The following is a 25,939-nucleotide window of genomic DNA, read 5'->3' as shown; positions in this document are numbered from 1 at the left end:
AGGAGAACAGCACAGCTGGGAACAGGGAGAACAAAGTTTTAATAGAAATTATTAAAATCAAGCTTTTAAAAAGCTTCGTTGTATAAACATTAGAGCACTTCCTTCCTCTTGTGAATAAAAGTAACTGTCTGTTCCCTAAGACAGTTTTTATGAATGAGGGTCATCTACAAAGAGTCAGGACTATAAACATCAGATGGGCAAAATAAAATGATCCTCTTAATTCTGAAGTTAGCTATATTTCATAGGTCAAATAGCAGGAGACTGGTTTTATATTAAATCTAAGGTAATATAGATGTCAAATGACATTTCTGAGGCAATATGTAGCTGTGTGTGAAGAGATATCAAGAAAAGCAGAGTGAACATCTCCACAGAAAACAATAATTATACAGCTAAGAACACAAAAAGCATCCTGATATTCTGGCAGACATGTTTAAAGCTGAAACAATCTGAAACCTCAGAGGCAATCTAGCTTTGCTCAGATTGTGTAAGAGTTTTTCCTGTACCTAATGAACAACTATAAAGACATTTTATGTTAGTTATAGGTAAATTGCCTTTTTTACTCTCCCTTATTACTTCCTAATTTGTCAAATTTTATTTTTAATTAGTCACTAAAATATAAAACATAAACATGCTTCTAGTGTTTTAACATAATAAACAGCTGTCATTAATGGTTAGTGATGTTCTGATATACATACATTAATTTTGTTTGCGTTAGAAAAAATAATCAATTATGATCAAACAATCAAACAATTATGAGTATTCAGCCACAATAATATAGATGTAGATGATAAAATACATAGGTCTATGATAAAATAACCATGGGGAGTGACCCACTGGGACATAACATACTGCCACTCCTCTCTGCTAATAAAAGTTCGCCTACAGCATCACACTTCCTATTCCTCTGCTGGGTGCAGGTTCCCATGAACAAAGTAACAAAGCCACAGCCAGTCTCTTCAAGACAAAGTAATCTGTGGCCCTATATCTCTTATCTCCTGGGAATTCTCTTGCTTCTTACCTGAACTAACACTTTCATTTCTGCTGCTTTCTTATTAGGAAAAGCCATCATGTGAATAAAAACTGAGGAATAAAATTCCTTTTTGTAAACATTTGTAAGTATTTTAAATCAAAACAGTGTCTTCAAGTAGCACGTGGCTGAAATAATATAAAAACAAAACAAAAAACAACACTTAAGGACAACAACGCACTTTGAAAACAAAAATACTTTAGTAACTAGAAGACGACAGAAGTATCTGTCTTTTAACACATTCTACGCTAAGAAAAGGAAGACTATTTTCAGTAGGTTTATGTAGGTGCATTCAAAAATCTGTACATCCTTTGAAATTATTAGAAACATCACAATTTTAAAGGAAGCAAATACCGCATCCCCTTAGGCTCAGGCTGTAGTTTTATGATTCAAGGAGTTTGGTGGCGACTACAGCACAGGGAATTCCCACCTGAGCCATGCACTCCTGTCTATGTGCCCTAGAACATCAGCTCTTCTGCTGGACCAACAAACATATTTCTAGAATTATGCCATGAACCGCAACAGTTACCTAATCTTGCTTAAATGTAATGCACAGCACAGGTCCACAAACAGCTATATTGGTCCTAACTGGAGAGGAGAGTGGGGCAGTTAGAATAGAAGGTAACAACTTACTTAGCACTGTCACCTTTCATGTTGTAAAGCAAACAAACAAACAAAAATATGCTGTGAGAAAAGAACATTTTCCAGTTGTTAAAGATTATTATTGTAAGTGAGCAGTAATTGCCCATAACATCCATTAAATTGTTTACCTATGGGCAAGCCAGTGCTGTAAATATATTTAATTTCACTGAATCCTTTTAATAATATAAGTAATTGTAAATTGATTTACTTACTTCTTTATGTAATTGCTTCCCCAGAATCTGTAGCTATTTTAAAAATTCTATCCCACTTACAATTTATGCTTATGGCTTGTTTTCACGATGGGAAATTTTTTTGGCCAGGAATCCAAATTTAACCTAGATTAAATCCTATTTAAACTAAACACCCACATAAGCACTTCTCCCTACCAAGTGCTGGACAAATCCTAACCCTTATGCTACCTACCAAGGTGTCACTCACCAAAATTAGTAACACCAGTTTTGTGTAACAAATATATGCAGAGATTCATAACCCATTCACTTACCACTCTCATCAAGTAGGTCCTCCTCGTCATCCCCATCATTGTCCTCCTCCATCGCCTCCTCCTCATCTTCCTCCTCCTCCTCTTCCATATCCTCCTGCTCCAAGTCCGGGTCCAGGTCCGGATCACTCCCTGAGATTGACTCGTCTGACATGATTCCCAGTGGTGCTCCTTGTGCATTACCTGCTCATGTTCTACCGTGAGGCAGCCCTGCGAGAAAAGAAGAGGAGGTACATAATGAGCCCAGTAAATCCCAACCGTTGAGCCTCAAGGCTCAAAATCATAGCAGGATTACTGCATATAAAAACACAAATCTGCCATCAGTCTTTTAAATAACAGTTATATCAGACTGTGCACAAAATCCTGTGTAGAAAATGGATGCCATAAGCAATGTATCATGATGATATAGGTCCAGCATTGTAGAATCAATATCAGAACCAATATATTAACTAATCAGTCAAAAATCCACCTCTTTCTTGGTATCCTAGACATGTACACAGCAGAAAGATTCCTAGTATCAATGTCTGATTATATGAAGATGCAAAAATAAATAAACAATGTGAACAATTTCATAACACTACTGTCCAAACATGAAGCATAGAAAAAAGGATCAGACTCAGAATCCCATATGGATACCTGTTACCCTGATCCCTGAGCACTGCAAACACCATCGCAGTATGCAGACCGTGGGCTGCAGACAGAAACCACCCTCCTGACTTAGCTGTACCCGCTGCGAAGGTCACCCAGCACTCATCACAGCCTGTCTGAAGTCTCCGTTCCAACCAACAGAAGAGAGACAGCCTTACCTTAATAACAGTACAGACAGAAGATAACAAAGATCCAGTTTTTAAAGGTTGTATGTCCCTTTGTAAAGCAGGGTAAGAAAAAAAGTAAACACAAAGGAAGGATGGATCAGAGAGAATTTGCATTTCCTTTCTCTAAAGGACAAGAACCAGAGCTGGCTGTGTAAAACTCCTCTGTCACACTACTCCAGTGCATCACAGCAGAAATCATGGCACAAAACAACACTAAAGCCTAAAGAGAGGGCCAGGACAATCACAAAGTCACAAGTTTAGTTGTTCAGATCATGCACTGTCACTTCTGGACAGTCCTGGCTACTCCTGGGTACTCCCATACACAAAGAATTATCATAAAGTTGCTGTGTAAGATGGATGAAAAGAAAGAAACATAACCAAGAAAGGAAAATAAAGAAGGCATCTTGACCTCAAGGAACACAAACCAAAGGATGTGTTCAAAAATCAAGCCTCAGAAGAATTACTACCCACACATTCCCCAGAAAGCTTTAAAGAAAGATGAGGGAAACATTTCCTTGTTACTCATTTCCCACTGCCCCCTGCTTATACCACATTTCCAGTGTAAACTATGAAGTGCTTGAGAACTAATCAACCGCTTTAAAAACAAACAAACAACTTCTAAGCAGATAAGGCAGCATACATATCTACAAACACTTTAAGAAACATAAAAATTTCATTTTCAGCTGTGTTTCAGCAGTAACTAGATGAGCTCAGAAACTTGAAGGTTAAAGACACAACTCAAGCCCCCTGTAGCAGGGCTGAAAATCTAACTGTCAAGTATGCTGAATTATTCCAGCTGAAGTCATCAGTTCCTGCTTTCGCTCTCTCAGCTCCTCAATAACACTGAAGAGTGTCTGAAAGAAAATAAACACAAGGGAAGAACAGACTTTGCAGAGATTGGTATTGGAATGGGAAGCCTTTCACCACTAGGTCCCTGGAGCACTTCACCACCAGGCAGAGACAACTGAAGTCACTACACTATTACACATGTCACACAAAGTAAGTTGGTTTAGTCAAGCAGATGGTAGAAAAGGCCAAAATCTAAATTAGCTCAAGTGGAACTGTGCCAGTTTACACAAGCCAAAGACATTCATACAGCTTCTGTGGTCTGCTGGTAGGCAGGTACTGCACCCTGTAGCTGTCAGCCTGCTGCAAATCGGTGACCCCCGGGCTCTGCAAGGTCTGGGACTGCTTACTTTCTGATGTCTGGTGACTTCGGTCAGGGACTGCAGACACAAAGCCATCTATTATCAGAAGATTTTCCTGACAAATGCTATGCTAAAGCCTATGTGTGTTTCAATACAGTGGCTTATTTTCACTTTTAAATAGCAACAATGTTCCCTTTCAGCTGATACTCAGCCCTAAGGAAAACAAACATTGTTTTACTCTTTACAGGTTGTACTCAAACCTGTGACCCTAAAGCAGCATGCGTTTCCTTACCTTTCAGGAGGAGATGGTCAGCAGTGTTACCTTTGTGGATCTGTGCTGGTCACCTAGGATTTCAAGGGGATTTATTTATTTCCGTGTTGTCCATACTGTGCTATAAAGCATTTCTCATGCTATCTGCTGGAAACTGTATCAACAGAAGCATATAAAAAATTTCTATGTTTTACTATCCCAGCAAACTAGGCATCAACCAAAAAAAAAAAAAGAATACAAACACTACTAAAAAGGCAGGAATTAATTCTCATCTACAAACAGGAAAAGCAGAAGTGCTGTAATGCCACTATATGCTCCAGGTCAAAGAATGACACATGATACGGTTTCTCCCATCAGTATCCTCCTGTGTGTCATCTCTCATGTTTCATCATTTGTTGCAGAACCTTAAAAAAAACCAAAACAACCCACAGAACACTTTCTGAAAATTAAAGAAAAGGATATGGATCCTTGTATTTCTATAAATAAAATAAAATCCAGTGGAGAGCAGATGTCTCTCAGACTAGAGTACAAAAGGGCTCTATTCTAAGCTTTATTTTTGTTTAGCAGTAAGTACGTGTTCTTTATAAGCTAACTCTTGACACTCGTTCAGCAGCCCCAGCCATATGCAGGAGAGTTCAACAGAAGCTTTTGAAAAGACTTAATTAAATCTTGCAGAAGCTGGGTGAAACAAAGATGGTTAACTCCTCTATGCCTATTGTCATGCTGCTGTCTGTCCTCCTCTCTCCCATCCTCCTCCTTAGCTCTGGCAGCTCGGCAGCAGCTCTCCATTGCGTAAGCCAGGGGTCTCAGGAGGGCTCCCACCCTGCCTGGTGGCACCGGGAGCCCGCCGCAGGGACACGGCACACAGGCAGGTAGGCATTACACAGCCGCAAGACTGCCCTCGTTTCTCACACCGATCTGACCCAGTTCGGAGCCTTCCACCAAGGGGAATTACACAACAGGGCCAGATTGTAGCTGTCGCTACTGTTTTATGGCTGAGTTATTCCAACCTGCCCCATCTCTTGCCTTTGCACACACAGACGCACCGTGCTCAACATTTAATCGCTGTAGGAAGGGCGCTTTGTGAGAGATAAACAGATTACCTTCAACTAATCAAAGTTACCGTTTGTCTGGACTTTCTGGCTGTCCCACATTGTATCAACCCGCGAGCCTCCTGCCCTGCCACAAAAGCAGCTGCGCCCCGAGCTGTATGCCATAAGGAGGGTTACCAGCACCAAGAGATACAAACCAAACCTGCTACACCACCGTTTACAACAGAGAGTCAGAAGTCCATACAGTACCATGCCCAATTCAGCACATAGTGAGGCCGCTGAGAAAATGGGGTGGGGTATCAGGTGAAAACACTTTGAAAAATTCCTCTTGCTTACTCAGGGAGGAGAAAAGAGCTGTCATGTTTATCCTACCCAGGAAGTTAAACCCTGCAATCAACTGCACATCAAATTAACATCCAAGACAGCTTCTCTCATGTATTATGTCCTGTCTTTCAACAAAGATAAAAATAGTTCTGAAGTTTTTTGGGCTTTGCTTTTTTAAGGTAGAACATTTCAGATAGTAAGTAAATGCCATGTGGTGATGACTGCCTCCTCCTCAGCCTGCACAGAAAAGAGGCTCAGTTCTGGATGAGAAAAACTTCAAGGGCTTGCAAATTTGGACACATTTCTATTGTCCTCGTGTTTTTCTTTCACTCCGCAAAGGTTTAAAATCACCATTTTTTTCTTATGTATGAAGTGGAGAGAAAAATGTGAAAGTGAACTTTTTCCCTCCTAAGTGATAGTTTTTTGCCACAGGGTCATGCATGCCATGAGCCAAACTATTAAGTGCAACAGCAGCATCACGGGATGTGGTGACTTTGCCCATTTCTGTACAAAATCAACACTTTCATCAGAGGACTCATCAGCACTATAAAAACTAAACTATTATTTAATTAACTATTACAAATACAAACAAGTAAAAAGGAAGGATGCAGGACAGGGCAGACTGGAGTCCTTCCCCACCGGAGCAAGGAGGAGCAGGATTCCCCTGTACCTCCAGGAAGCCACAGAAGACAAAGTGGCTTTACAGAAACTCTTCGTCTGCTATGACACAAGTGATTTAGGCACAGGACATGCTCATTCCTGAGTATACACCCATCCCATACAAATCCCCTCAGAAAGGGCAGGTTTAACACTAATGCTACTACAGTGCTCAATAGTAAAGAGGATTCCATCACCTCCCCAGCCTCCAGCCAAGACCAATATCTGGGACTCATCAAGATTTGTCCCTTAAAGCCTGTTTTGTAACCAAGACTTCACATTGGTCATTGTGGTGCCTGGCCATAGGAACAGGATCAAGCATGCTGGCAAATCACAACAGGATTTGCACATAGTTTAATAAAACAGGCATTTCAAAGTCAGTGCTGCATAACACTCCTCCGTCTCTGCTATACATTCATGTTTTATGGTAATAGTAATTTCCTTTATCTTTTTTCTTTTTTGTTTCACAGCAAAACAGCAAAATGGTTGGTTGGGGCCATAAGATTCCTCTTACACACGCAGCTCACACACAAACACTTCAAACTGGATGCATATGAAGGTAACTGGTGGCTCCTTGGGAGAAATCTCATCTTTTTGCTAGATTGCTGCTAGCACAGTTTTGGTATCTTACAGGTAGCCTTCAGTAATTAATAGAAAATTATTATAAAGCATACAGATGGATCACTAAAGAAGTCATGAGCTTAAGCTTCTCTGTGTGATAAAAAAATCTTGTAACAGTTTGCAAGTAATAACTTGCACTGTTATTGCAAAATAACAGTGAATACTTTTCTGTTCAATTTAAAAATCTAATAAGAAATAAACCTGAGATCAGTGGGTTTGGACAGTTTGATTCTAATAAACATTAGAACTTCTCTATGTTATATAACACACTAACATCTCTATTTTACATTATCATGAAAAAACGGCAGGGGAGGGGGGGAATCACTTAAAGGGATAAATATTTTCTCAAAAAAGAGCCAACAGGGTCACTGACCAATACTAGTCTAGTAGATGCCTTATAAGTTCTTAACAAAGCAAACTTAAGCGTTTACTGAAAAATCAACAGGAACTTCTTTCTCCCAGCGATATCCCCCACAAATTGCTTTTAAAGCCATCCTTAACTGATTACTTCGTGATTTAAATCTCTCCTTCCTTTGCAGTCTAAGACTGTTAAGACTCAAGCAATACAGTTTCTCAGCTGTGACTCATGGATAACTGGTGGTCACACACTGCTAGCTGGGAAGGAAGAAAACAATTCTCCTCCTTCATTTCCTCTTGTTCAAATCACAACAAAACTAAGTGGCATTGATCCCCTCTCTGATGTGTTTACTACAGGAATATTAAACTGAAGAAAAGAAGCAGTCTGTAAAATCATGAATTGGAGAGCATCTGCTTGTCCTGGACCACCCTTAGGAGGAAGGCAAGTGTGTTTCTCCCCATCCCACATAAACACAGGCACAACACACCTAGTCTTTGTCCACATTTGAAGCAAGTATTAAGGAGCCCACTGTGATTTGTGGGGAACAGGAATTGAGAGGAAAAAAAATAAGAGTGCTTTAAAAAACACTTCCATATATCAGTTTTGGGAGAGTTGCAGGACCTGCTCTTTTATTCTCTCTAGGTTAACAATCTCCTTCCTAAAAGGCACCACAATACTAAAAACAGTCTGAAACTGGTTGTTCCCTGACAACAAAAACAACAAAAGCTGCTGCAAGAAGGGGTGGGAGAAAGCAAAAAAAAAATGCAACCAACTAAAACCAACCCATAAAGAAAGAAAAGGGAGAGCTAATCCTTCCCCTCTGCTGACATGACAGTGCTGGAACGGAGAACGTGACAATGAACATTACATAAGGCCTGGCTCCCACTGCGATCCCGAACAAAAAGAGCTAGCACGAGTCAATGGCAGCATCTGCAGATCATTACACAACCTGGCCTGGTGGCAGCGGCACACACCAGCATCATTCATCAACTGCTGCAGGAACCTCCTGCCACAGGGTCCTTTCTCTCCTGCACTTCAGAAGGGATGCTGAGAGTGTCAACATTCTGTAACCTTTAAAGAAAAATACTCTTTGTAGGATGTCAGCACTCACTTCCACAGAGACTTTGTAAGGCACTGACAAGCTCTTTACCTCTGGACAGAGCCAGCAGAAATGGGCAAACTATTTTTGTGTTTGCATATATGTATGTATACAATTATTTGCCTAAACAATGTTGCATTGCTTTTAAAAGCAATTTTATTTAATCATATTGAAGTAGAAATTGGCTTCCTGTAAATCAGCTCTTTCCTTTGAAATACTCAGAATGTCCTCACCAGTGAACCACCCTATCTAGAAGAGCCGTTTTTTTTGTGCTGTGTAAAAGTTCAGGCTATCTGAGGTAAGAAGCATGTGATCAGTTTTGCTTCCAGTAATTACTGATATTCACTTGAATTAACACCATCACAAATCAACAAAAATTTTGTCTCTTACTTCACAGAATCTCTATTTACGTTTTTAGCTCTGGCAACTTCTGTATAAATGGCACTTGCATTCTCTGATGAAGAAAACGTGGAGAAAAGGAAACTTTCTTTCCTTGACCACTGTTTCTGCTTTCAAAGAAACTGCACTTCAACACAAAAGCCACGTTCCAGTGTGCTTTTACAGGTTTTGCCCATGGTGCTATAGCTATAGAAAAGCAAGCAGTGCCTGTGAGAGGAGTAAAATCCCGAGAAGTTTTCAAATGATGGGGAAGAACCAATAGTAGGGCATAGCATGTCAGGATTCCAAATTATATTCAATACATTTTAGATAGCAGATTAAGTTGGGGCAAATTTGCCTACGCTGCATTAATGATAACCGCTCTCAAATTCCAAAAGACAGATTTTAAAAGCCATCTCAGGGGAGAGGTATGCCAAGCTTTCCCTTTGTGAGTACCAAAACTATGTCAAGATGTGAGCCAATTCCCAGAAGTAAGGAAGATCCAGATAACTGAAACATCCCTCTAGGAGTTTAAGCTCTTGTTATACATAGGTGCCAGAGAAGAAGTTATGTAATAAATCAAGAATAAATTACATAAACAGAAGCAGTGGAACAGAGAGGAGTGAAAAGACAAAGAGCTAATCCCCTCTCAAGTACAGATCAGTCACTGTCACTCTGTGAAGACAAGCTAGGACTTTGGTCATTGAGATATGCTAACATTATGGCTTACCTCCTTGAAGAGCATCCCACAGAAACATTCTGATATAGCTCATAAACAATGTTTTCATCTTTCAGAATGAGGAAAATTGCATGTTTTCCCAGTGCTGAAAGGCCTAGTTCATCTATCCTGTTTCCTCAGTATTGCTCCATCCACACACTCTTCTTTCTTTGCCTCCCAGAGAATCACATTTCATTACAGGGGAATGATTCAGCGCCTTTAACTGTGCTCAGGAAACAAGCTTTCCCATCAGCAGCGGTCCAGGACAACCCACCATCCCCTATGAGACAGACGCCAGTCACATTGCACACTGTCATCAACAGATCACAAAGCAAACACAACTTAACTCTTCCTCTGGTCATATGTCTGCATTTCACTACAAAGAGTTGCAGGCGACTGGGAGTTTGTTTTTGACGTCTCATCTTTCTTCCTCTTCAGAACTGGACTTCAAACCCGGGGTTTTGGTCTACGCAGTTTTTAGAAAAAAGAAGAATTCAGCATGGTTTTTTTCCTCTTCATTCCCTACCCCACCTCCAGCAATGATAATTACACTAGCGACAAGAAAGCATTACTTATGCCACCTACAGTTTACCAAAGAAACTTGAACACAAGCAAAAAAAGAAAGAAGAAAACCAAAAAATCCTGAAGTAGGAGGAAATTGAAATAAACAGTTTTGAACTTGCATGATATGAAGATGACAATTAGCATATGTTAGACCCAAGTTGCTCCAGTCTGTCAAGTAATCAGACATTAAACTAATTTTTATTGGATTCCACTGTAGATTAAAAATCCATTAAAGGATTAAAAACTGTCAGAAACATGGGTTTCTTTCAGAGTCATTCCCTCCAGCAGAACATTCTACTTGCATAGTGCTGGAAAAATTTACAGTAAGTGCCACTTATAAAGGTCACTTTTCTGCTAGTCTTGAGAACAAAGTCACCAAAACCTGTTGATCTTTGCCTTCTCCACTGAACAGGTCAAAATAAAACACTCACACTGATCCTTATCTACCCTGCACAAATATATTTATTTTGATTGACACTATAGGCAGCTCACATGGAAAGCAACTGGATGAAATAGCCTCCTGTACTTTTGTCCTTAGTAATGGAACCACCACTTTGGCTGTGGTTCGCTGGCTCAAAACCTCCCAATGGTTTGGACAGGCCTGCAGAGGAAAAGAATGCACCTTACTGCCTCTCACCGTACCGTACAAACAATCCAACACACTGTTCAGGGGATCATTTGCATACACACACAAAAAACACCCCAATTAGAGATAATAAGTATTATTTCACAGAAGAAACTGAGCTCTGAGTCTCATGATATACATATTACAATTTTAGCTTATAAAATTGTGAGTATACAACTGCACATACTTGAGCTTACTTTCAAAAGACTTTTAAAAGCAGCACAATGCAAGTTTGGCTAAGGAGATATGCAAATACTGCGTATGCCGTGGCTGTGGGTCACTATACCCTTTTGGTAATCATACCCAACTGTCCACTCCCAACTTATGTTAAACAGGACATTAATTACCCTTATGAACGGGCACAAGCATATCCAATGCTAAGACAGGAAGGTGCAACTGAAAAGGGACATATTAGCAAATTATTAAAAAACACTGTATGGTGAATAAGCACCACAACAGTCATCTACAGAAGTAGCTGCTGGCTACTAGACACAGGTTTCAGAGTAAAAATGTCACTATCTCCCAAATGTATAAATTCACTTAACTTTCATAAATGCTAGGAATGTCTTTTGGAGTACTTGTTCTTGCTGAACAGACAACTCCATAGATATTCATACCCATGCAGAATCCAAATGTTGTTTCCAAGATTCAGAAGCAGAATGATAAAGAGCATTCAGCTGTGATCTTCAAAAAAACATAACCTTTTGGGTATTCTTCCTCTCAAAGTTAAGTGCAAGTTTCAGTCAACTGCTTTCCCCAAGTGACCACTTTTTCTATCAAAGCTCATTTAGCATTTGCAAACGCTGCCTGACTGGCAACCGTACCCAGTGAGCAAATACAGAAGGAACTGCAGGCAAGCCAGCTCTTCCAGCATCCTGTTGACATGTTACCATCCCAAGCGAAGGGGACCATATGTTGAAAGTCAACATCCCTACACTCAGCTGCCCGTATCTCCCAAAATATAACAGGAACAGAATTTCTTGTCCCATCTCTATTTTTCCTCCCTTTCTCTTGAATTATTAGATTACTGAATTATTAGTCTTGAATCAAGGTTGCCAAGTCATTTTACTGAAACTACCCATTTGTCTAATTGTAGGAATTCTTGATCATTATTGATTTGGGCTGAACTCAGAAATGTGAATAGTAACTATAATTCTTCTTTTGATTGAAGTTCTTGAGTACAATTAATAGCATTCTTTAACAGAGAAAACTAGTTACATGGCACTTCCAGGGCAGATTTACTGGCAATGCTGTAAAATCTCACTCCATTTCATTCATAGTTCTCTCTCTGTTAGGAATGAAGGAGGCAAACGATAAAGGCTTGCTAGAGGATGCACCTCCTCATCACAATAAAACTATACATATATTCACAAAAAGGTTCCACCCTAGCAGCATAGGCTAACAACTCTGTATCTCATTCTGTTAAGATAAGCATTTCACTGACCAGAAGTATTGATTTAGTTGAAATATAAGATCTCCTCTCTTGTTTTTCACGAGTGCTATGCTAAGTACAGGAGGAAGAAAAAGGCACCTCTAAACAATTTTTTTCAAGGGAGAGTCAGAAAAAAAACCATTTTCTTATAGAGTCTGCATGACTAAGCAGATCACCCATCTCCTCAGTGTTCTCTACTCGTTATCTGGGTTTTATTTCCCTCAAGTAGTTAACTATCTTCATTATAGAATAAATAAATTCACATCACATAATAAAGACCTTAGTTACTCACATTCCTTGGAAAACAGGATATGAAGTTATAGTGGACAGAAACTTAAAAATGCTGGCTAGGGTAACTCTTACTATGCATTGTCCAGGGTTAAGAGCTTCCCCCCCAGAAAAACCAGCTTCCCCAGGAAATTCTCCTCCAGAGATAAGAGGACTGCATACCAGTATTGAGGGAAAATCAGAAAAAAATCTCTTCTGGGATAACAGCTTTTCCCCATATATCCCATCTCATGCCAATTTCTTCAACCCCAAATTTTCTCTATTCTGTGCAATAGTCATCTTGCCATCCAGTTTTCAAGGCAATTGCTTTACTCCATTTAGAGCCTGGGGTACACTTCATACACTAAATGTTGAAAGGCACTGATTTCATAAGGTTTATTTTTTTGGTCCTCTTCCCTCAATCTGTTCAATCTGTGGACAAGAAACCTAAAAGCCAATGGATGACACCACTCCTACAATAACTTCTTGATTTAAGAAAATATTCTTTCTTCCTGCTATCTCCCACACCCCAACATCCCCTGCAAAAACAATCTGATTTTTCTTACTTCCTATGCCCAGAAGCTTGTGTTTCATTGCTGAGGTGCACTCCATAACCCCGGCACTTTTTTAAAGGAAGGAACATACAACTCTTGCACTACTTCTGGAAAGAAGCCATAGCCTTTTCACACAAGTGTTAAGTAGCAATGCTGCAAAAGTCATCTAAACCTCTGGAAAGTTATGTTATGCTAGGAATGCTGTTTCTTTTGGTTTCATCAGTAAGCGATGCAAATAATGCAAGGACTAAATAAAAGAGTGATAAACAGAAGATGGCAACCAAAACCTGATGCTAATGCCACCAATTTGAGAGACAGTGACATGTCCTGACATTGACAGACAGTTTTCAGATTTCACAGGCACCAGAAGGGTAATAAACATTTGGCCTTGATTAAATTACCCATTTTCACTCTTTCTGACTGCAGCTTCGGACACAGTCTCTGCAGCAGCTGCTCTTTCCCACTAGCACACCACTCCCATATCATGCCAGCACAACTATCTGTGTGGCTGGACAGCAAACTGATTCAGCTGAAAAACAACCTGGAAGCAAAATTCAGTTCCCAAATGCAATTTACTACAAAGTTGCATGCACAGCTGTGCAGGCACAAAGGGAAAAACAGTCAGATGGTGGGAACATGCAGCCCTGGGTATGGCCTGACCAAGCTGGCATCTCTGTCCCCAGGGCCATGGTCTTAGCAGCCAGAATGCTGCTCCAGTATAGGGGACAGACAGCGTTTTAATTTGAGAAAATGAGATGGTCCTTGTGACAAAGCTGCCTTACCTTCGTTACAAACACCAATCAAAAGGATGGTGCACATATCTGAGGTGAGACATGAACATTCTCATACTTAATCCTCTCAATTGTCTCTTTCTTCAAATAGTCATGGCATCACTATGTGGTTTGTGTGGAGAGGTATCTATTTCTGAAGTTCATTTTGTTGGGTTTTTTTTAATTGAAAAATCAATGCAATTGCCAATCAAAGGGGACAAGTACCATAAATTATCATGCAGTTAGATACCCTTGATATGTACATCTCTCTCCCCATAGCAAATACTTTTAAGCTGCCCAGAACTCAAAGCAAAATAGTAACAGACCTCCTCATGCAAGTCCTTAACATATTTAAAGATAGATTCTATGAACAGCTCCTTGCAATTACATGCTGGTACCAGCATTAAAGGGGCAAAGAAAGGATAAGGCTCTGTTCTGGGGAGCAGGAAGATAAGCTGCCCTGACCTAGAGAAACTAGTAACTATCAGACAGAAATTTCTCCAGGTCAGGGCAGATCCTTTCCTAAATTCACTCAAGCAGGACTCATGAAACAAACACCTCTACGTGGTGACAAAGCGAAGTGATACAATCTGCACCATGAGAACAAACAGGTAGTTTCTTTAACCTCATCAAGAGGAATTTCCTTTGGGCATGATACCCTTGCTCAAGATCAAGGGCTAATTCTTAGTACCTGAATAAAAGAAAATCACTTCCTTCAGCCCTATACCTTTCTTTGTTTTCATGTTGTGTCTTATTATGTCTAGGATAAGCAGATATTCCTGGGCTGTCCTAGAACATAGACCTTTCCCCAAGATCTTCAGGGAATCAATATTTTATTCTTGATCTCAGAAACCTTTGCTTTGCTCCCAATCTACAGTATACTTTGCTGCCTGCTCAAAAAGCACAGCTCCTGGCATGCACTGCTTTCTCCACTCGAGGACTAACCTTCCCACAAGAGCAGGGTCCCCCAACCCATCATATGCAACCAAGGGCCACTGTGAAGTTCTGGCCATAAATACATACTGGTATACATATCCCCTCATGCATGTTCCCTGCTTGCTTTGGGCTCGTTTCATTCAACACTTCAACTTCACCCAAACTGCTTAAGGGGGCATAACCATCTTTGTCATGAAGTCCTAAAAGTCTTCTCTCATCCCTTCTCCTGCTAGGAATGAAGTTGCCACTCCAGAAACTGCTACTCTTGATCTCCATTATCTGACCCAGGCCACAGGTAACCCCTTCCACGTTTTACAACCTTATACTAAATAATGTCACAGACAAGTGAAGATATGGGTGAGGAGAGAAGAGACAGATCCCCTCATCAGCCCTGAGAAAGACACCTGTCTGGTACAGGATGCAGGAGGAGTTCCAGCACAGTAGAACAACAGTAGAACAAAAAGAAGTAGAAAAAACTGGAATCCTTATCTCCTGAGTTCTATAAGCTTCACCCACCTCCAAAATCTCATCCTGACTCCTGGACAATTAACTCTGTTCCCCCTCAATCTTCCCTGCAATAAATAAGGAGAGAGGTGGAGTTAGCTGATAATACTCATGGAGAGTAGCAGCATGAAACTGATGGGATTTCACAGAGGAATAGCCAAAAATTTTTTGTTTCCCCTCTGCTCCATCCTTTTTTATTGTGCTTTTTTTATTTTCTAAGACAGTGAACACAAATCAAAAAGACACCCATGAAGAAAACAAGACTAGAATCTGTAAGAGTTCAAAAAGCCCATCAAAGGATAGGCTTGAGTTTCTTTTGTCTAGCATATAATAAATACAACCTAGCTAACCTGAAACCTAAAAACAGTAAAAAATGAAGGCAAGATAGCAATGACATCAGAAACTTCAGCTTTCAAATCCATTTCTGTAAGGTAAAGGTGAGGGTTTTTCTATTAAGTTGAAAAAAATACAAGTTGAAGTTTAAAAGGAAGATTCATTGTTTCTGGAAATCTAGAAAGAATGTCTGTATTCAAAGCAGGGCTTTTTGTATCAGTTTGGAGTTTCCTTAAGGAAAGCAGCAAAAAACGTTAGCTAAATTGGAGCTTCTTCATTTTCATCTCTCACTCTGCTCCAGTTCTTGTGGTGCAATTCTTCCACAATAATAACAACAATTGTAGTTAAAGCAGCAAGGCCTGAAAAACTAGAGAATTCCACTAATAGTACATGACAGTATATTTTATATATTACTTCAAAATATTTAAAAACTGAGAGAGACCAGATTTAGAAATACATGGATCATTACTTTCAGAACCATTCTAGTTCACAATGATTACCTTTAAGAGAAAAAAAGAGAAAGAAGTCTCGAGTTTAAGCTTTGTGTCCTCCCAAGTCTCATCTGCTGTAGAAGCTGACAGCCCTCCAGAATGACATACAGAGCTCAAAAATGTTGTCTAGACTATGATTATAACTCATCATTGCTGCCTTGCTCTTGCCAATCACCAAAATCTCAGGGCTACGCAACGAGCTGTATTAATTCTCCAGAGCTTGCATTGAGGCATGAGACCCCAGGCCAGATGCAAGACTTTACCAGCCCTTTAGTGATGCAACTGCCTACAACAGCCACAGGCAAGGAGAAAAATACACACATTGGGAAGGACTTTCTAACTTAAAACACTCCTAGAGCAGAAGCAACTGTAAAGAGAAGCCAGAAGATCGCTTTTTTAAAAAGGGAAAAAAAAAAAGTCATTGTAAGACTGCAAGTAAAGAAACTGTTCACTTATAACCACTTCTGTCTCTCTTCATTGCCTTCCCTTTGTCAGCAAAACGGGTCAGACAAGATAACAGTAAGGAGAGCGACAACCCCCCCCAAGAAGCAAGGAAATTCAAAGATTAAAATATAAACAGCTTCTCTCAACAAAAGGATTTTATCTCTAAGTCTTCCTGCACAGGACAGCCCAAGAGCGCAAAGAAAAGAATACAAGACCTTGCCTGCCTTGATGAAATAATAATATAAGCAATGGAGGGGGAAAGGTAGCAGTTGGCTGGAAAATGCTCTGAGGAGGTAACCCTCCAGCAGGACAGTCTTTCAGAGATAAGAAAGTCATTTGCTATAGCACCTGCCCTTCCCCAAATCCAGAGCTACTGAACAATATTACATCTGATGCTTGCTGGAAACATCTTTTCTGCACAAGAGCAGTTTGGTGTATGCATCCATTTCCTACTGAAGTCAAGGGAGCACCGGGGGAAAAGGCCATCTAGCAGCAATCTGCCACAAGCAAAGCATCCAGCTCCTGCAGGCTGTATTTCCCATGGCCCTTCCTGCGTTCACATGACTGGGCATGCACCTGTCTTGTGATGGGGGAAAAGATCAAGATGTCTGGAAAGGTGGTTACCAGGATTAAGCTGCTATCACAACCAGACTAGTGCCCATCACAATCCCAGAAGGGTTTAGGAAAACATCCCTGATTGGCTGCTGAAAATCCACAAGCAATCAGTCATTTCCATAATGACCAATGCAGGAGAGGACTCACAGCTTTGGGTTTTTTTTTTTTTTCCCCCTCTCTATATCCTTCACCACTTTGGCAGATAAGACACAAAAGAAACCATTCCTTTTGTTGAACAAGAAACACACTGATTTCATACTGGCAGAGAAACACAAGACTCTGCATCCTTATGCATTCACACTCAAAACTACCCCTGCCACCATGAGCATATGCAATTTCTTCCCCCAGTGAAAAAGTAATTTTACAGAATGTAATGACTTAGCCCCCAACACTGACAATATAAAGTTTACCTCTCACTTTTGGTGAGTGGTCTTCTTAAGAGCATGTTATCAGATTTTTGAGGAAAAAGACTGGAGCAGATACTCCAGTTTGTTCAGGAAAGGAAACAGCTATCCCTGTCCTTCCCCATACAGCCCCTTCCCTTCCCTGTCATCAAAAATGACAGTGCTTCCCAAAAAAAGAGGTCACAAACATTTGATTTCATTTAAGTACCTGGCTCATATGAGAACATTTATTCCCTTGACGGAAAATGTATGCTTAACAGATTTAAAGGAGTGCTATAAATGAACAGCTATCATAATCAGATCATTTGATTAACTCCAGTTCGGGCAAGAAGAGAGACCTAGTCTGAACACCACTGGGCAAGATCTGTTTGGCATGTGCAAATACTTGTACTTGTACGGTGGCATGTACACTCGTACATTTACAAGTACATATATAGAGTGTCAGTGTGCAAATGTCTTTTAAATGATATTTCATCCTGACTTGATGACTTCTAGAGATGGAGACATCTTAATTTCCTTTAATAGTTACAAGGATTTTCCTAATGCCTTCGATGGTTAATCACATTCATTGTTAACAATCTGTGCCTTTTTCCTAACTTGAAATAATCTTTTTACCTTCCAGGCACTGGCCGCTATCATATCTTTTTCCACTAAATTAAAGAGCCTTTTGGTACCCAGCCTATTTTGCCCAAAGAAAATTGAGAGACTTTTGAATACTTCACGATAAGCTAAACCAATTGAGCACTTCAAGAAAAAGTTTTGTAATGAGTGACTTAATCACCCAAGCAACATTTAACGCTACATCTTCATTGGGTTTGAACATCTCTTTAAAAACACTAACGTTAAACCTGGTCAAAATATTCCCCAACTGATTTCACCTCTCTGTCCTTATTCAGTATTTCCTGTTATTATGGATGTACATTAGAATTTTAAAAATTTGCTTATTTTAGTAGCCCTCATATTTACAATGTTACTCTGAGGACTCACAGACTGCCACATACCTGCTCCACTCCTGTCATCCTTTCCAAGGTCCCTGGTTTCTGGAAGCACAATTCTTTATTCTAGACCTACAGCCTCCAGTCTTTCCCACAACATGCATAACTCCATGTTCCAGCTCTCTAAAACCATATTTGGCCATATTAGACCCCGTTACCCAAACAATTCAGAGGACACTGTACAGCTGCTATTCCTCCTTCATGCTTCACTACTCAATGCTATCTTTACATAATCCACAAATTTGATCAGCTCTAATTTCATGTTTTCTTCCAGGCCACCGATAAAAATACTACAAAGCCTTGGATCTACTATAAATCCCTGAAAAATCCTCAATTCATGTTCTGTTTCCTACATCTACTATTTTTAATCTAGGTTTTGACTCATTGACCATACATGAAACAGTATCTGTTGAACAAGATTCACTTTTCAACACCACCCTCATTGATTATCATTAGAGGAGGCACAGGAATACAGATATCACATAAGTCCCATGCGTAAGTATGTGTTTGATACAAGAGCTTTAATGACAATTTTTTGATCTTCCAGAGCACTGGCACTCACCAGCCATGTAGTAGTTTCCTTTACTTCACTAATTTTAAGTCAATCCTACCACCAGTCCTCCTCAATCAATCCCTTTTTGAATAACATCCTGTTTTCCAAGCTGACTCAGCAGGCTGTGTGAGCATCTCCACCCCACAATTCCTTTGTCAGGTTCATAGATTTTATTTGTTTTGGGGGTTGGTTGGTTGTTGTATTAGGCTTTGGGTGCAACAAACAGCTAGAGCAATTCACATGAAATCAATACACTTTAACAACCTATTTATTCTGGATTCAACAACTCCAAATATAACAACCCACACTTAATTGATGCTGATATCCTGGATAAGACTCAAGTTTCTCAAAGACTAGAGAAAATCTTTGATGAATTATCATGTCTCTAAAACATCATTTTCATGGTTCTGATGGCCTGGAAAAGCTTTCTTCACAAGCAAAAATTTTAGGTAAAAATTTTCATTGACAAGGGAAGAAAGTACAAGTAAAGATTACGTTACCTCCACCACGTTTCAATTATTTCCCATACTGTTCTTGCCCTACAAACTCTTTGTACCTGATCAGCCAGATTGGCTGAGTAACAGAAAGGTTCTGCACTTCTGTTAATCAATTCTGCCCTTGTATAGCTCCAGTTCTTTGCTAATTAGATCAAGCTAGCTTTCCACAGAGAATGCCAGAGCAATGTTATCTGCCCGTAATCTGCCAAATCACTACAAAACCTCTTTAATTCCTTTTATAAGTTTAGTGCCTCTCTTAAGGCTCTCTTATGTAAAGCATGTTGGTCTGCATGTTAGGCCTTGATCAAAGTCCTCCTCATGTGCAGCATTAAGTTTCAATGTATTTGTAACACAAGAAAGCATGTAGGTATATTGAGCTTCTCCAGCTCCGATTTTCTACTTATCTGCCAGCAGAAGTCTACCAGTGTAGAACCAATTACAATAGCAGAGGAGAGATTCTGTTACTATGCTTAATTCTTGGCTAGAAATTTCAGTTATAGCAGTAGAAAGTGTTTTGTGTCAGTGTATTGCGTCTACTAAAGCTTCTACCAATACAACTCTACATGCACACGTAGAGGAGGAGGAGGACAGAGTCACATCAAGTCACATCACCAAGAACCTGGTTCTTCTCATCAACTCTCCTCCTTTTCAAATAGGTTTTCAAGAAGCTAATGGTGACTGCACTTTACAGCTCAGAAACTCCTCCTAGGATTTAGGACGGTAGTAGAGGGCACTAAGGTTTGAACACTGTACTCCATGTTCATACTACAAGCCACACTGATAGCATCTAACAGATTTCTTCATCCTTGTTTTGAAGCAACTGGCTAAAAAGTCTTCCCCTTAAGATTTTTGCAAGTTATTTTCTTGAGCACAGAATCAATACTTCTTCTAGGCAGGTGCATACCAGCATTTACATCTTTTTCAATGTTTGAATAATCAGTTGTCACTAATACTCAAGTTGGTTCATTTGTCCTTTCTTTGTTTCCACATTCAAACTTGCAGATACATACCTGCAGAACAGCAGCTTTGGGACAGGCTGACAGGCCACCACAGGGTGCTTCAAATCACTGCTCCTACTTGCACATTTCAGAGCATTTGAAAATGCTGTTATTAAATTTAAGTGATGAAATACTCCCTGCCCTCCGCTTCAAATGAGTTCTAGTTACCTTAAAAATGCCACAAGATTTTTGGAGGTGTCAGACTGACCCCAACTCCTGCATTACCACTGAGCAAGAACAAGATTTAAATTATCACAGCTGCTCTAAGATTACAATAGCACTGAATCAGTCTCGCTTGCAGGACTAAATTGACATTCTGCTATTCCACTTCAGACATAAAATTGAGTCAATGGTATGTCTGACCTTCAAGAATTTCTAAAAGCCTATTTCCTATAGTTTGAGGTATTTTTCAAAGCAACAATTCTTGGTAAGTTTTATATCTGCATGACTGAAAGCAATATACACTTTTTCACCCCTTTTTTGTTTTTTTTTTTTCCCCAAAAACTTGTTTCAACTTCAGATATACTATTTTTGTTAGCACGTATGTGCAATTAGCATTTGGTTATCAATATGAAATACTGATCAGTAACTTTCTTCCTAGTATTACTTTTATTTTTATATAGCTAAAAATGTTGCTTAAACACAACAAATTCCTGTCTTGTGAGGAGCATTCTCTGAAACAAACCCAGCTGCAATTAACATAACATCAGAACATGACAATCAGGAAAATATTATGTAGAAATTAACAGAAAACACACGTCTCAAAATTATATCTGTACCAAGTATCTAGGAATATCAAACAGTACTTAACCTCTGCAGGAACTAAGTTCTCCAAAATTAAGGTTAAAATAAGAAACTTTGTTATCAGAGAATGTTTATCCTACAGGCTATTATCTCCCCAAAACTTCTGAGCACCCAAAGGAAACAAGTTTAAAGAAATTACATGAACGTAATTGCGCTGCAACTAACTGCATTCTTAAAAATACTGCATCTAAATGTTTCATTTAACTCACACGCATAAACAACACTATTTGAAAACACACTTCCTATGTTATTACATTCTGGATTTGAATTTGATCAAATGGGATTCAACTCAACCCTCATGGGAAAAGTCTCTCTCCACTGCCACTCCCTTCCTAGCCTAGTAACCTGATACATCTCAAAGAGGTGTTTGACACAATGAAATTTTGCGAAACAAAGTCAAGGCAATGCAACAGGCAGAGCTGCCAGCTGGGAGGCACAACCAGTCAGGGTATGTGTGACAGTAGAAGAGTTAGGAGAGGCCAGGTAGTCAACAGTCACCACTAGACAACTGGGACATGTGGAAAAGGATGGGAAAACTATTGTTCAGCGGTGCAGAAGGTGTAATGTGATGCACATGTATATACATACACACATACATGTATACACACATACACACATAACAAGGCTCTTCTCAGAGATGCATGGTGGGGGGAAGAGAGAAGAGCTACATACCTGCACATACATGTGCGGGTACACACAAACATGAAACGTAACACATGGTGGACAGCAGGCTAAACATGAGTCAGCAGTGCGCCCTGGCAGTGATGCAAGCTAACAGCACGCCGGGCTGGGTCAGCAGGAGCACAGCCTGCCTGATCAAGGGGAGTGATCACTCCTGTTCACTTGGCACTTTTCAGACCCATCTGAAACACCACGTGCAGTTTTGGACATCCCCAGTACAAGAAAGACACAGATAAACCAGAGTGAGTTCAGTGGAGGGCTACCAAGATGCTTGGGGGGATAGAGCACTTGCTGTGTGAAGAGAGGCTGTGAGAGATGGGGTTGTCCAGAGGGGAGAAGAAAAGGCTTTGGGGAGGTGACAGCAGATCTCCTGTACCTACACAGAGGTTATCAAGAAGACGGAAGGCTGTGCACAGGCTCTGCACAGAGGAGTGTGGCAGGAGGACATGAGACAAACTGCAACAGCGGAGGTTGTGACCTGACATAAAGAAAAGGTTTTTCCTTGTGAGGACAGTCAAGCACTGGAACAGGAATGCAGAGACTGATGAATCTTTGTCTTTGGAGGGTTTAAGACCTGAATGAACAAAGCCCTGATCTGAACTGGGTGTTGATCCCACTCTGAGCAACAGATTGGACTAGACAACTCCTGAGGCCCTTTCCAATCTGAATTATTCCATGACATCAACTTGGATCCCAGAGAACACTGTAATGGCCTGTTGCAATTTCTATCCAGATCATACCTTTCAAATCTCCACTAAAATGCAACCACTATTGAGATGAGACAGAAAACGTTTGGTTCTTCTCAAAAGATCACATGATGTTCTCATCCAGGATTTGCAATACTCTTGAGTACCAAAATTGGAATTTCAAGAGATTTTAGGGATGCAGAAGTTACCAGTTACCCAAGTGTAATACAAGTGGAACACAGTTGCTAAACATTCAGCTTTTTTGGGGGAGAAAGTGGCATTCAGTCTGAGGCAGCATCAACCCAGAAAACATCACACATCCACAACAGCTTTCTTAAAGCAGCAACTGCATTTTTCTTGGAAATGTCACATTCAACACCTACAGTTAATGAACAACCCTTATATTCTGATGCTGGTAATGTCACAGGATAAGAAGCTATGCTGTTCGCTCTGTATATTCAGGATGTATAGCTTCACACCTGGGGAAAGAAGCCTCACTTAGCACACCAAGGCCAGGTCAGAGCTCCTGTCAGAGGCACCTGCAGTGGTCCAAGCAGACTGTTGTGTTTTCATCCCTCTGCCGAGTGCTACTGCCCCTAGGGCCAAATTACCAAAACAAAGCCTGTTTATTCTAAACTAATTGTTTTGCACTGAAGCCGACAGAGTGTGCTCACAAGGTCCATTAGTCCAAGTCAGGAAGGGGACTTACCACCTTCAGCCAGGCAGCAGAAACACCTTAAACCAATACAGAAGTTTCTACAGTGATTTCCTATAGGCTAAGTGATTATTCTCTAGGCACGATGTGATACGGTTGGATAACCATAGAAAGAATAACCAGCAAAGAATATCCAACGTTAATAAAGTTAAAAAGACAAGCAAATGTGATCATCAGCATCTTATTAGCATAAAAAGGGAAAAAAAAGAGCTCCATTATTTCCTTTTAAAGATTTGGGGGGAACAATAAAAATTCACCACCTGCCTATAGACTAAAGTGATGTACTAAGAACTTTTTAAAGCACCAGTTTTGTACAAATCGATGAAGGGGCAGGAAGGGAAATCAATGGAGTTTACGAGCACCTCTCAAACATGAGCACCAAAACGTCCAGTCACCAATGTAACCACCAGCAAAAGTAACTCATAAACATATACGGAGGGAGCAAGTCAAAAAGTGGTGAGACAGGATCAAGCGAGAAGAGCTAACAGCTCAACACAGCGAGCCAGCTCCCTCCAAAGCTCACCAGCGAGTCTCACAGACACTAAATTATTACTTTGCGTGTCTGTTTACCAGTCCTACAGATGACTGCTGTTCAGTCACAGCAGGAGTGTGACAACCACTGTACCCCGGCGCAGCCGGGCTCCGGCAGGCCCCGCCGGCTCGGTACCCTCCTTCCAGCACGGGCCGACACCCCAGGAGTCACGACACCCCACGGGAGGCAGGTGCAGCCCCCGCAGGCGGCCTGCCCACGCCCCCCAAAATCAGAAACTCGCTTAGGCCCCGAAACGCGGCGGGATGCTGGGGGAGGCGAGCCGCGCTGCCTTGCCGGCCCCGAAGCCGGGGCTCGGCGGTCCCCGGGCCGGCCGCCCTGCTCCCACGGGAGCCGGCGAGGGCCCGGGGGGCGGGTGCAGCCTCAGCCCGACCCGCGCCCCCAGGCTCAGCCCCGGGCCCAGCCCGGTAGCCGCGCAGCCCCCGGCTCCCTCCCACCGCCGCGCCGGCTCCGGGACCCGCCCCCCCGGCCCGGCGGCGCTGCCCCGCCGCTCCCCAAGAGCTGGGGCCGTTGCCCCGCCGCCCTCCCAGACCGGGTGGCCGTTTCCTCGCCGCCCCCACTCCGACCCCCCCACCCCGGGTCCGCCAGCCGCTGCCCCGCCACCCCCAGCCCGGGGGTCCGCTCGCCCCCCGCCCCGGGCGGCCGTCGCCCCCCGCCGCTCCCCACACACCCCCGGCGGGGCGGGGCGGGGCGGGCGGCCGCGGGCCTCCGCCGGCGCGCCCCTTCCCAGCCCGCTCCCATTGTGGCGGCGGCGCCCCCACCGCGCCGCTGAGCCCTCACCTCGGCGGGGGGCGGGGGGGGCTGCGGGCCGCGGCGGGCCCCGGGAGCTGGCGGCCGCCCGCCCGCCTCCGTCCCGGCCTCGGCGCTCAGCCGCCGCTCGGGGGCCGCATCACCCAGCGTCCGGCCCCCCACCCCCCACCGGAGCAGCCGCAGGATCCCCCGGGCAGCAACAGGCGCCTCCGCCGCAAAGGTTCCGCAGGGCGGAAGAAAGGTTCCCCCTCGCCCCAGAGGGCGGGAAGGCGCCGGGAGCCGCGCGGCGGGGACGGGGCGTCCCGGCCCTGAGGGGACCCCGCTCCCCTCGGTGCCCGTCAGGGCCCGCTCGCCGCTGGACGGGGCTGCTCCGCGCCGCCGGGGCCCGCCCGCCCTCCCGCCGGAGTCCCGCGGGCCCCATCCGCCGCTCGGGCAGGCCCGGGAGCGGGGCCGACGGTCCCGGCGTACGGGGCCGGGAGCCCACCTAGGGGCTGGAGCGGGTAACGGCGGGAGCCGCGCCCCGGCCGGGGGATGCGGCGCCTCCCCGGGAGCCTCGGCTGCTTCTGCCGGTGCCATCGGCTGTGAGGGGAGTTACTGCAAGGAGCGTGGGAGTGACACCCCCCGGCCACCCCCCGCAGGATGCCATTAATTAGCCACAAAGTCCCATGGTAGTTAAGGTTGGGGGGCATCAGCGGGTCCCTCCCCCTCAAGGCAGGCACAATGCAGAGCTCAGCTCTGGGCCTTGTCCTGTGAGGTCTTAAAACCCTCCACCTACGAAATTCCATCAGCCTCTGAGCCCTGGCTCCAACACTGGACTTCCTCACAGGAGAGAACTTTTCCCTCACATCCAGTCTGACACAAGAACCGTTTATGTTCACAACCACCATTTCTCATTCTCCTGCCATGAACCTGGCTCTGCCGCCTCCATACCCTCCCCACAGGCACCGGGCAACCACCGCTGAATCTGCCCAAACCCTTCTCCTGCTCAACCCACCCACTTCCCTCAGCCTGTTATGCCTCAACCCTTTCACAGCCTCCACAGGACTTGCTTAAATTCATCTCTTTCACATATGGGGGGGGGGGGTCTAAAACCACACGCAGCATTTCAGAGGTGACCTAATGAGTGCTGAGCAAAATGGGAGCTCGTCGCTCACCTCCACCA

The 25,939-nt window shown here is 42.6% G+C and overlaps 1 protein-coding gene across 3 annotated transcripts in view; it reads right to left on the bottom strand.

Annotated features, from left to right (window-relative positions):
* RAD54L2 (RAD54 like 2) overlaps nt 1-24,938 on the bottom strand; it is a 71,894-nt gene extending 46,956 nt beyond the window's left edge. For 2 of the 3 annotated variants that reach the window (XM_074879606.1, XM_074879603.1), the window contains exons 1-2: nt 24,808-24,938; nt 2,172-2,378 (exon numbers count right to left, since the gene is read on the bottom strand). In XM_074879606.1, coding sequence (XP_074735707.1) covers nt 2,172-2,322 — 151 coding nt within the window. In that variant the 5' untranslated portion in view covers nt 2,323-2,378; nt 24,808-24,938. Of the gene's footprint in view, nt 1-1,018; nt 1,156-2,171; nt 2,379-24,807 lie in introns of those variants that run through there. The other variant, XM_074879605.1, reaches the window with a different exon arrangement.
* Between the last annotated feature and the right edge of the window lie 1,001 nt (nt 24,939-25,939).

The sequence above is a fragment of the Strix uralensis genome, chromosome 10, assembly GCF_047716275.1.
Source record: "Strix uralensis isolate ZFMK-TIS-50842 chromosome 10, bStrUra1, whole genome shotgun sequence".
Taxonomy (NCBI): Eukaryota; Metazoa; Chordata; class Aves; order Strigiformes; family Strigidae; genus Strix; species Strix uralensis.
The sequence above is the reverse complement of the archived record's forward strand: the minus strand, read 5'-3'. Positions and strand labels throughout refer to the sequence as shown.